This window comes from Balaenoptera borealis (assembly GCF_965194805.1).
Source record: "Balaenoptera borealis genome assembly, chromosome: 20".
Lineage (NCBI taxonomy): Eukaryota > Metazoa > Chordata > Mammalia > Artiodactyla > Balaenopteridae > Balaenoptera > Balaenoptera borealis.
Window position 1 is genome coordinate 10,876,797 of NC_138879.1, and position 12,528 is coordinate 10,889,324.

A 12,528-nucleotide genomic window follows, 5' to 3' on the forward strand; every position below is an offset into this window, starting at 1 on the left:
GTGGGAAGGAAGGGAATTTTAAAGTCAGCCCGTTTCTAATAAGCACATACAGTATCTTAACCAGATAATTAAAGAGCTCTTATTACATTTGTATGTAGATTGAGCAAAATATGGCAGGAAGCCTTGTCAAAACATGATTTTTCAAGTGCGGAGTACTGCCTTTACAGGAAGCCTGGGCACATGTTTCAAATCCCAAATTGCTGCTCTGTAGGCCCCCAGCCACCACGGGTCACACCGGAGAGGCATGGGTCTCCGGGGGAGAGAACCAATGTCCTGGGCCCCCGTTGGAGGGGAGGGGGGAATGGGAGGGGGGGTGTGGTGCCTCAGCAGCCAGGTGCCTCCAGGGGTGGTGCAGGGCCTCCCCACCCTGGGGACAGTCCCCAACCCTCCTCCGGGCTACCTGGTCTTTGAGGTGCGTCTCTGCGCAGTATTTCCACTGCTGAAGCACGTCGGGCAGCTTGTCCAGGCCACCGTGGTGGAAGTGGAACACCTTGTACTGGCTTTCCCGGCTGGCGACGACCAGCTGGCCGCTGGTGCAGGCCTCATCGCTGAGTGGCCATCGGAGGGGGGAAGAGAACAGACCCATGAATATGTAAACATGGGTTTTTATTTCCAAGTATAATCAGAGGCCCCTATTGCCAACCTCAGAGGCAGGAAACAGAAAGTCCCCCTGGAGTCTGGCTGCTGGCGGCAAGGGGACAGAATTATGCCCCAACAGAAGCCATCACCCCCTTTGCTGAAGAAGGCAAAGCAGCTCCCTTCCTGGGAGACCCCAGGTTGTATTGTCCTCACTCCCAGGAGACCTGCCAGAGCAGCCTTCTGTCCCCACCCTTGCCTGCCAGGTCATATCCTCCCTTCTCTCCAGGAGTCCTGGGGGTGGATGCCCTGATGGGGAATCAGGTTTTGAACCCAGATGGGGCGGGCGCTAAGGGACGCCCCTCCAGCAGGCTTCCCCATCAGGCATGGAAGGCACTCTGGGAGAATCCTCCGGGGAAATTCACGACACACGCCTCAGGGCCATCGCCCGACCTTGGCTTCCCTTCCATGAAAGGCGGGATGTGGCTCTGGGTCTGGGAACTCCCACAGAGACACGCCTGCTTCTTCTAAGCACCAGTCTTGGTTGGTGCTTTCCTGCGGCTGGGCCACCCTGCCTTTCAGGAAGAGAGACATGAGGTGGCCATTAGGCAGGGAACTGAAAAGGATGGCTCCCCATAATGAAGGAAAGGGTGCCTCCCTCTAGAAAGCCATGACCTATTCTGAGCACGCTGGGCCTCTGGGTGGGTGACCGGGGGCAGCCTGCAGCAACTGCTCTCTGTGTAGCCCTGGTTCGTCGTCTTTCCCCAAACCAGAGCTCCAAGCAACAGCTGCTTACCATCACCCTGAAAGCAGAGGGAAGAGATTGGGAGCTACCCAGACCCAGCTCCTGTGGGGCAGCCGTAGGGGGCACTGCTGACGAGACTAGTGATGTTGGGAAGCAGATGTTTGGGGATGCAGGGGCACTGGACCCAAGCATGGCCCCCCGGGACACGGCACACAGGCAGCTTCCAGGACATGGCCAAGAGGGCCTCACCTGAAGAAGAGGCGGAGGGAGCGCATGTGACCCAAGTCCACTCGGAACACACCGCAGATCTGCTCCAACGCGCAGGCCCGCTGCGGCTCGTCCCAGCGCGGGGGCTGCAGAAGGCCACTGCTGTCCGGAAACTGCAGGTGGGCGTCCACGCTGGAGGGGGAGCTGGTGGAGCAAGTCATGTGAGGGCCACACATTTCTCTGTTGCGCAGCCATGGGGGAAGGGCAGGGAGGGCTGGGGAAACCATTTAAACATGCATGCACACTCAGAGATATAGCCGAACACGCTGGGCACATAGAGGCTGTCCACGGACACCCATGAATGAATGAATGAATGAATGAACAAATGAATCCTATCATAGGTCTTGCCCAATTACACTTTAATGTGGATGGGAAAGCATTTTTGTGATCAAATTTTGTTTCACCTCAACAGAGATATTAGGTTGTCATAATGGCAGATGAGGTCCTACTGATTGGGTTTGAGCCCTTGCTGTGTGACCTTGGGCAAGTTACCAAGCCTCTCTGAGCCTTTGTTTCCTCTTTTGCACAGCGAAGATAATAACATGGCTTCGTGTAGAATGAACAGTGCTCAGTGCTGGGCACCCTGGTTTTCAGGGCTTACTAAAAGAAGCTGTTTTGTGACCATTTTAGACAACGTGGGGCTTCCGTTTGGGTTCAAATTGGTTCAGTATTTTCCTGAAAAAATAGTGGTTCCATAAGGAAACATTTGGGTTATAATACTATTAATACTAATAGTAAACACTTAGCTCTGTGTTAATCACTTTTCATGTGCTTTTTATCACATATAAGCTTCACAATAAATCCTAGGAAATGGGCGGTTATTACCACCATTGTACAAAACAGGAATTGAGGCTCAGAAAGGTTAAGTAACTTGTCCAAGGTCACACAGCTAGCAGGTGGTAGAGCTGGAATTTGAACCCAAGCTTTGTGGCCCACGTCTTCACCAGTGTCTTTAACTGCTTCTAAGTTCAAAGTTCAGCAATACAACCCCATTATCTTATTCTGATTCTTTAAAAAATTAATAATTTTGTTTGGCTCCTTGGTTGCCAAATATTTTATTACATGGATTCAGCTACACCACAGGTTAAATGCTGTCTCTTGAGATTTAATAGTGACATCTAGCAGATGACTGCTAAAATATCGCCAGAGCAAAGGCAAGCATCGGTTCTGGATCCCAACCCCGATATCCCACAGAGGTAAGACTGCAATCACTTTATCCCACTTTCCTGTTTCAGCCGAGAACATAAAAGTGTCGGAGGCAATTAATCCTGAGGCACCTCTTCCTCTGATGGGCACCAGGTCTCCAAATGAAGCTACTCTGGATTGTTCAAGCACAATCCCTCTAACTCGGAACTTCCTCAAAGAGGAAGACTGGCCTTTTTAGAAACTTGGCTGCTTCTAGAACAACACTGGGCCTGGTGTGCAGTTCTTCCCCACCTGCCTAAGGAAGTGGGCTGAGCCAGGTCCTCCCATTTCTGAGGGGCACCTGCGCTCTCCCAGGAAACAGACTCAGGTAAAGATAGACAGCCGGATGGGAGGGTAGGTAGACAAGCTGAAGCACGCAGCCACACGGCAAACTCGGACCCAAAAAGGCTGAGGGATTCCCCGTCTTCCCGAGGGCTGCACTATGCAATGACTGTCTGCAAAACAAGGCAAGCCGCAGGTCTGAAGACAGCCCCCCACCATGCCGCTTCACACAGCATTTCATAATCTGCTTATTGAACAATGAGGCTGCAGTGGCCGGAGAGCATGTGCTTGGCGTGCTTCCCCGGCTGGGCCGGCCCATCCAGCCTCACCTCCAAGCCCAGCCAGAGAGGGCCCACCAAAGGGTGGCATTATTTCCAGCCCCTCTCCCCCAGTTCTCCCCACCACCACTCCACACGCACACAGCACGATCCTCCAAAACCTGCATGCCCTTCTCAACATGCTACGTCCTGCTCACCCCACAGGGCAGGCCAAGGTTTGCAGAAACCAGATCCAGGATGGACACTTGCTCTCGCAGAGTCCCGGCCGAAGCCACTGCTCCTCTGCTGTGGTGGAAGGACTGGGGTCCTGCGGGGAAGGAGCCCAGGAGAGAGGCCCCCCCAACACCTTCCTGCAGCAACTTGCCCCCAGGCAGAAGTCTGCCTAAACCCTTTTACAACTCCTGAGGGGGAAATTATTTGCATTAATTAACTGATTGATTAATTAATTCAAGACATTATGTTGGGACCTACAGCTGGGGTTCCACGGTTCAAACTGGAGCAAAGTTGATAGAAGACTTCGTTCTCTGTTATTTAGGGCCTGTCATAGCAGATGACTGTACAGTCATCTAGGTCACCTAGGGCCACATCTGTTTCTACCTCAAGACCCATTGCCATGGGGTTAAGGGCCGTATCTCGTTTGCTGGGCCGTATCTCGTTCGCTCTTCTGCATCCCCAGCTCTCAGCACAAGCCTGGCGCAGAACACAGAGATTTAATACTCATGCCTGGGATGAAAGTGTTAAATGTCTGGGAATTTTGAAGTCATAGAAAAAAAATGGAAATAAAATCTTGGGAAAATTGAAATATGTATAATTTTTATTTTTTATCTTTTTACAAATGCAGAGCAATTTGGTTTTAAGAATACTCATGTGCGGCATGTAATTTGGCTTGTTCGTAAAATTATTGTGTGGTACATTAAAATTATAAGGATGGTTTATCTAAGGCAATAACTCCCAATATGCTATAAGTTAAAAATGTTTTATAGGTAGAGGGAGAAGATGCTAAACTCTAAGAAATATAGCATTTCTTTCTGAAGATCACCAAAATGCAAAACAGAAATGAATAAGAAAAGCAAGCTCTGCCACAGCAAAACATAGCAAGTGTGTTCTTTGTCCATCTGGCAACTCCTGCAATGTCAGGCACAGAGTTGGAGATTAAATATGGCCCCAAATTCCTAGAGTGGTGTTTGTTTCCCCACCTCTGAATCTGGGCTGGCCTTTCGAGTGGCTTTGGCCAATAGGATGTGGTATGAGTGACATTCTATGAGCTCCAGAGCCTGGCCTCAAGAACCTTCTGTATTCTCACTCTTGGTATACTCCTGCCACCATGTAAGGAAGCCCAGGCACAAATGATGAGAGACCACAAGGAGAGAGAGACTCAGCTGACAGCATCAGAGTCCCCAGACCTCACGGACAGAGACCATTTCAGACCCTCCACATGGCTGAGCTCCCAGCTGGTGACAGCTGCCTGAGGAAGCCCCAGAGCACCCAGCAGAACAGCCTGACTTGGCCCAGCCCAACGGGAAGACCTGTGAGCAAACTGAAGATGCTGGTTTTAAGTTGCTAAGTTCTGGAGTCCTTTGTTACGGGGCTATAGATAACTGATATATATGGGAAGTGTCTGTTTTCAGAAAAAGCTCAAGCAGGAAGGAAGAAACCTCCAAAATTATTATTTTTGGGTTTTTTTTTTTTGGTCATGACGAGGAGCATGCAGGATCTTAGTTCCCTGACCAGGGATTTAACCCATGCGCCCTGCAGTGGAAGCACGGAGTCCTAACCACTGGACTGCCAGGGAAGTCCCTTCCTCCAAAATTACTGAATTGTGGTTCTCAAGGTCAGAGACATTGCGGCCAGACTCTAACATTTTTAAAAATCCAAACTTCTAAGTTGGCTCTTGCTTTTCTTCCTTCTGAGCCTTTGGATTCAGTTGAACAGTAAGTCGATGGAACCCCAGCTGTAGGTCCCAAGTATAGTGTCTTGAATTAATTAGTCAGTCAATTAATTAATGCAAATAATTTCCCCCTCAGGCGTTGTAAAAGGGTTTAAGCAGACTTTTGCCTGGAGGCAAGTTGCTGCCAGAAGTTCTGTGGGGGGCCCTCTCTCTGGGGCTCCTTCACCTCAGGGCCCCAGTCCTTCCACCACAGCAGGGGAGCAGGAGCCTTTACCCTGGACTCTGTCGGAGGTAGTGTCCATCCTGGATCTGGTTTCTGCAAACCTTGGCCTGCCCCGTGGGGTGAGCAGGACACAGCGTGTTGGGAAGGGTGTGCAGGTTTCAGAAATTGTGCTGTGTGCATGTGGAATGGCGGTGGGGAGGATTGGGGGAGGAGGGCTGGAAATAATGCCACCCTTTGGTGTCCCCTCATAATTGCCAGAACTTGGAAGCAACTAAGATGTCCTTTGGTAGGTAAATGGATAAACAAACTTCGGTACATCCAGACAATGGAATATTATTCAGCGATAAAAAGAAATGATCTATCAAGCCATGAAAAAGACATGGAGGAAACTTAAGTGCGTATTACTAAGTGAAAGAAGCCAATCTGAAAAGGCAGAGTTGGAAACATACTATATGATTCCAACTCTATGACATTCTGGAAAAGGCAAAACTATGTAGATAGTAAAAGGATCACTATTCTTTTGTCAGAGATCCTGGTTGTCAGAGATTGGGGGGAGTGGGAAGCAGTAAATAGGTGGAGCACAGAAAAATTTTAGGGCAGTGAAACTACTCTGTATGACCTTATAGTGGTGGGTACATGTCATTATATTACATTTCTTAAAACCCATGCAATGTACAAGAGTGAATCGTAATGTAAACTATGGACTTTGCGGGATAATGATGTGTCACTGTAGGTTCATCCAATGTAACAAATGTACCACTCTGGTGGGGATGTTGGTAATGGGGAGGCTTTGCATGTGTAAGGGCAGGGGTATATGGGAAATCTCTGTACTTTCCCCTCAGTTTTGTTATGAACCTAAAACTGCTCTAAAAGATAAAGTCTATTAAAATGAAAAGCCAAAGAACAAACTGGGATGTATATATGACAAGGATTAATATCTTTAATACAGAAAAAGTATGTAAATTTAAAAAAATGAATGCCCAACAGAAAAAATGGCAAAGGTACAAGAAAAAACAAATCACTAAAGAATAAATACAACTAACCAATAAAACTTTCATGTCCAGAGTAATGAAATAAATGCAAATGGAAACAAGATACAATTTGAGGGGAGGTCTATGAAATTGGCATAATTAAAAAGTTATGAAATACAGTGTAAGTAAGGGTTTGGGGAAACACTCTTGCACAGCTGGGGGCACTGTATGCTGTTCAGATTTCTCTCAATGGCAGTTAGGAAATCGGATGCAAAAGGCTTAAAAATGTTTATGTATTTTGACCCTTTACTTTCATTTCCAGATATTGATCCTAAGAAAACAGCCAGAGATACCTACAAAAAATATGTATGTGAATAGACACAGAAAAAGCCTCTGACAAAAATCTATTGATCATTCAGGATAAAAGCTGTCAGCAAACTAGGAATAGAAGGGTACCACTTCAGTCTGATAGAGGGCACCTGCAGACATTCTACAGTTCACATCATATTCAATGGTAGGAGACTGAATTGTTTCCGCCTACGATTGGGAGGCTCTACACACAGCAAGAGGCAAGAAGAGAAACTGAAACACATAAATATTGGAAAAGAAGAAGTAAAACTGTCCCCATTTGCAGATGATATAATTGTTTACATGAAAAATCCCATGGAATTTACAAAACAACTATTAGAACTAATCAGTGAATTTAGCAGAGTTATAAAATAAAGGTTAATGTAGAAAACTTAATTGTATTATTAAAGACTAGTAACACATAATTGGAAAATGTAATAAATAAAAAATTCCACTTATAGTAGCAAAAAGCCCATATAAAATACTTAGAATAGGGACTTCCCTGGTGGTGCAGTGGTTAAGAATCCGCCTGCCAATGCAGGGGACAAGGGTGTGAGCCCTGGTCCGGGAAGATCTCACATGCTGTGGAGCAACTAAGCCTGTGTGCCACAACTACTGAGCCTGCGCCCTAGAGCCTGCGAGCCACAACTACTGAGCACACGTGCCACAGCTACTGAAGCCCGTGTGTGCCTAGAGCCCATGCTCCGCAACAAGAGAAGCCACCACAGTGAGAAGGCTGCGCACCACACAACGAAGAGTAGTCCCCGCTTACCACGACTAGAGAAAGCCCGCATGCAGCAAAGAAGACCCAACACAGCCAAAAATAAATTTTAAAATTAATTAATTAATTAATTAAAAAATACTTAGAATAAGTCCAACAAATGACATTCAAGACCTATACACTGAAAAACATAAAACCTTGCTGAGAGAAATTAAAGGAAAACTAAATAAATGAAGAGATATACCATGATCATGGGTTGAAACAGTCACATCGTTAAGATGGCAATCTTGCCAAATAGATCTACAGATTCAACACAATTCCAATCAAAATTCCAGCAGAATTTTCTGGGTAGAAATTGACAAGCTGACTCTAAAATTCAAATGGAAATGCAAAAGACCTAGAATAACCAAAGCAAATATAAATAAAAGAAGAAGAAAGTTGGAGGACTTATTATAAACCTACAGTAATCAAGGCAGTCTGGTATTGCTTAAAGAGCAAACTTTTAAATTAATGGAACAAAATAGAGCCCAGAAATAGGCAAATATGATCAGTTAATTATCGACAAAGATGCAAAGACAATTCAATGGAGAAAGAATAGCTTTTCAACTGATGTTGTTAGATGAACTGGATATCTCTATGAAAAAAAATTAACATCAACCCTTTCTTCATGTCATGCACAAAAATTAACTCAAAATAGATCACAGACCTAGATGTGATACCTAAAACTTTAAAACTTCTAGAAGAATCCATAAAAGAATACTTTTGCAACCTTAGAATAGGCCAAGTTTTCTTACAAAACAAAAAGCACAAAACATAAAAGAAATAATTAATAAATTAGATAACTGAAAACTCTTTTCTTCAAAATACATCATTAAAGAAAATAAAAATGCATCCCACAGCCTGGGAGAAAATACTCATAACACATATATCCAATGAAAGACTTGTATCCAGAATATGTATGAGGAACTCTTAAAACTCAATAGTGTCATTAGATAAATATTTCTTAGATGTGATACCAAAAGCATGATCTATAAAAGAACACAAGTGATAAATCAGACTTCATTAAAATGAAAAACTTCTGATCTTTGAAAGACACTGTTAAGAAAATAAAGAGACAAGCCACAGACTGGGAAAAGATATTTGTAAAACACATATCTGATCAAGGATTTGTATCCAGAATATATAAAGAACCCTCAAAGCTCAGTAATAAAACAAACAACACAATTTTCAAATTGCCAAAAGATTTGAAAAGACTTCGCCAAATAAGCAAATAAGCATATGACATCATTGATCATGAGAGAAATGGAAACGGAAACCACAATGTGATATAAGGAGATACAATGTGACACACTACACACCTATTAGAATGATTAAAAAACAAACACATGAAAACTGATGTTACAGAGTGCTGGCCAGGATGCAGAGCAACTGGAACGCTCGTACTTTGCTGGTGGGAATAGAAAATGAAAGAGCCACTTTGGAAGATAGTTTGGCGGTATCTCATAAAGTCAAACATACACTTACCATACAACCTATCAATCTCACTCCAAGAGAAATGAAAAGTGTTCACACACAGATCGGTGTATGAACGTTTATAGCAGTTTTTTCATAATTGCAACAGCAAGAATCAACAGGTATTTCTTTCAGCTGCTGAATGGATAAGCAAACAGCAGTACAACTATACAGTGGAATACACTTAAGCAATAAAAATGAAGAAACCACTGATACACACAACATGGATGAATCTGAAATGTATTATGTTAAGTGAGAAAAGCTAGACTATACACAAAAAGATATTCAGCATCATTAGTAATCAGGGAAATGCAAATTAAAACCACAATGAGATACCCCTACACACCTGTGAGAATGGCTAAAATTTAAAAGACTGACTATACCAAGTGCTAATGAGGATAGGGAGGAACTGGAACACACTGCTGATGGGAATGTAAAGTGGTACAACCACTCTGGGAAACAGTTTGGCGGTTTCTTAAAAAGTTAAACACACACCCACCATATGACCCAGCCATTACACTCCCAGGTATTTACCAAGAGAAATCCAAACATTATGTCCATATGCAAGACATCTACACCATGTTTGTAGCAGTTTTATTTGTAATAGCTAAGAACTGGAAACAACCCAGTGTTTATCATCAGGTGAATGGATAAACAAATCGTGATATATACATGCCATGGGATCAGACTCAGCAATAAAAGTGAATCAACTGCTGATATACACAACAATGTAGATATATCAGAAAATCACTATGCTGAGTGAAAGAAGCCAGAACAAAAAAAAACATACTGCGGGCATTCCGTTTATATAAAGTTCTAGGAAACGCAAGCTAATCTACAGTGATAGAAAGCAGATAAGTCATTGTTGAGGTAGGGGCTAGAGGGAGGCATGGGTTACAAAGGGACACAGGAAAGTTTGGGGGGTGATGGAGGTTCATTATCTTGATGGTGGTGATGGTTTCACCAGCGTACGTATGTCAAAACGCAGCAAGTTGTGCACTTTAAATATATGCAATTTATTGTACCTCAATTATACTTCAATAAAGTTGTAAAAAATACCAATATTCAACTCAGTATTATTACCTACTTTCTAGCAATAAGGGATATTTTAATATATTGTGGCACATGCATATGATACAATGCCATTAAGCTACTATAAAACATTTTATAAAAGTATTTAATGACCAAAGAAAATGCTATTATGTTGAATGAAGAAAGTAGGATGAAAAATTATATGAAATGATACAATACGGTTTTGTATATAATGTATATTTATAAATATTTTAAATCTACATAAATATATGAGTAGAAAACTACACCAAAATTACAATAAAGATCATCTCTAGATGGCATTATAGTTTATTTTCATCTTGTTCTTTATCTTACACATTTTCTAAAAGGAATAATGTATCATTTTGATAATCAGAAACAATAAGCTAATCTTCTATCTTTTTTTAAACAAGAAGTCCATATTAGCTTTTATATTGCAAAACCAATAAGGATAATTTCAAAAAGAAAAAAAAGGAAAGAAAAAGTGAGGTATCAAGGACCAATTATCATCACAGTTACCCTTTATTTGAGGTTTCCTATGTGCCAGGAGCTCTGCTGATTGCTTTAAAGACTTTCTCATACCAACACTATGAAGGAGATATTATTAACCCCATTTTATAGCTAAATAGACTGAGGCCAGGAACATCACCCTCAAATTTCACAGATGGTAAATGGCAGAGCAGGGATGGGCCAGGCATGGCTCATCCAAAGCTCAAACTCCTGACTCCTATGGTGTGTGACTTCCAGAGACAACGGCAACAACTTAAAAGGAAGATACAGAGGAAAACAAAATTCTATTTTAAAAAGCATCTCTTAAAGAATGTCCCTGAAAAACATACCTACTGCTCCCCGTTGCCCCATGCTCCTGGATCTGAAACCGTCAGCAGTCAGATTTTGTCTGCCAGTAAAGCCCCAGTCCTCAGCCTGGCACGTGATACACTCCACAAGTTAACCTCAGCTCATCTTTGCCTGTTCCTCCTTGTATTACTGCATCACACTGTACGGCTTTGAGCAATAGAAATTTATCTCTCCCAGTTCTGGAGACCCCAAGTCCAAAATCAAGGTGTCAGCAGGGCCAAGCTCCCTGTGAAGGTCTAAGGGAGGATCCTTCCCTGCCTCTTCCAGCTTTTGGTGGAATCCTTGGCTTTCCTTGGCATGTGATACATCAGCGGTCCCCAACCTTTTTGGTACCAGGGACCGGTTTCGTGGAAGACAATTTTTCCACGGAAGGTGGGGGGTGGTTGTTGGTAGTGGGGGGATGGCTCAGGCAGTAATGCGAGCGATGGGGAGTGGCAGATGAAGCTTTGCTTGCTCGCTCGCTATCTGCTCACCTCCTGCTGTGCGGTCGGGTTCCTAACAGGCTGTAGACCAATAGCAGTCCATGGCCCAGGGGTTGGGGACCCCTATGATACATCACTCCAGTCTCTACCTCTGTCTTCACATGGCCTTCTTCCTTCTGTGTGTGGGTCTCTGTGTCCCCGTTTTCTCTTCTTATAAGTCACTGGATTAGGGCGCACCCTAATCCAGAATGGCCTCAGCATAACTAATTACATTTGCAAAGACCCTCTTTTTAAATAAGGTGGAATTTTGAGGTTCCCGGTGGACATGGATTTAGGGGGACATTATTCAACCAAGTTATACCCCTTTACATGTTCCCACTATATCTTAGGCAAACTGGACAACTCACGTCTTTCCACCCCATAAGGCCCTCTCTCCGCACATTTGCCTCCTTGGGTCCCTCCCTCTGGGTTGCCTGCTCTCCTGTCTCTATTCCTGTTCTTTTCACTCTCCAAGACCCAGTTTGTCTGTGTTGTTTTCTTTTGACCTAAGGGAAGCTGCTAGGCAGAGTATCTGATGTGTCACAGGTACCCAATATATGCTGATTTGCCTTTATTTCTTGCAAAATCCTTGGAAATTTATCATTCTCTTCTGTGTGTTTTGCTTTGGATTTTGTATTAAGTCACTTCCTGATGCCCAAACCAGACAAAGACATCACAAGAACATAACATTCTAGGCCCTAACGAATATCCCTCATGATAGAGACACAAAATTCTCAACAAAATACTAGCAAACCAAATCCAACAACATATAAAAGGGAATATACACCATGACCAAGTGGGATTTATGCCAGGAATGCAAGGGTGGTTCAACATATGAAGATCAATCAATATAATACACCAGATTAATAAAATACAGAACAAAAACCACATAATCATCTCAATAGCTTCAGAAAAAACATTTGACAAAAATCCAACACCTTTCATGATGAAAATACTTACCAAACTAAAAATAGAAAGGAACTTCCTCAATCTAATAAAGGGCATCTATAAAAACCCATAGCTAACATAATACTCTATGGTGAAAGACTGAAAGCTTTCCCCCTAAGATCAGGAACAAGACAAGGATTTCTGCTCTCACCACTTCTATTCTACTAGAGGTTCTACTTAGAGCAATTAGGCAAGGAAAAACAAACGAACAAAAA

General features: G+C 43.5%; 1 protein-coding gene across 4 annotated transcripts in view; it reads right to left on the minus strand.

Moving 5' to 3' along the window:
• TBC1D16 (TBC1 domain family member 16) overlaps positions 1-12,528 on the minus strand; it is an 83,672-nt gene that overhangs the window by 14,451 nt on the left and 56,693 nt on the right. For all 4 annotated transcript variants that reach the window (XM_082372812.1, XM_082372813.1, XM_082372810.1 and 1 more), the window contains exons 4-5: positions 1,571-1,732; positions 401-548 (exon numbers count right to left, since the gene is read on the minus strand). In XM_082372812.1, the coding sequence (XP_082228938.1) occupies positions 401-548; positions 1,571-1,732 (310 nt within the window). The remainder of the gene's footprint in view (positions 1-400; positions 549-1,570; positions 1,733-12,528) is intronic.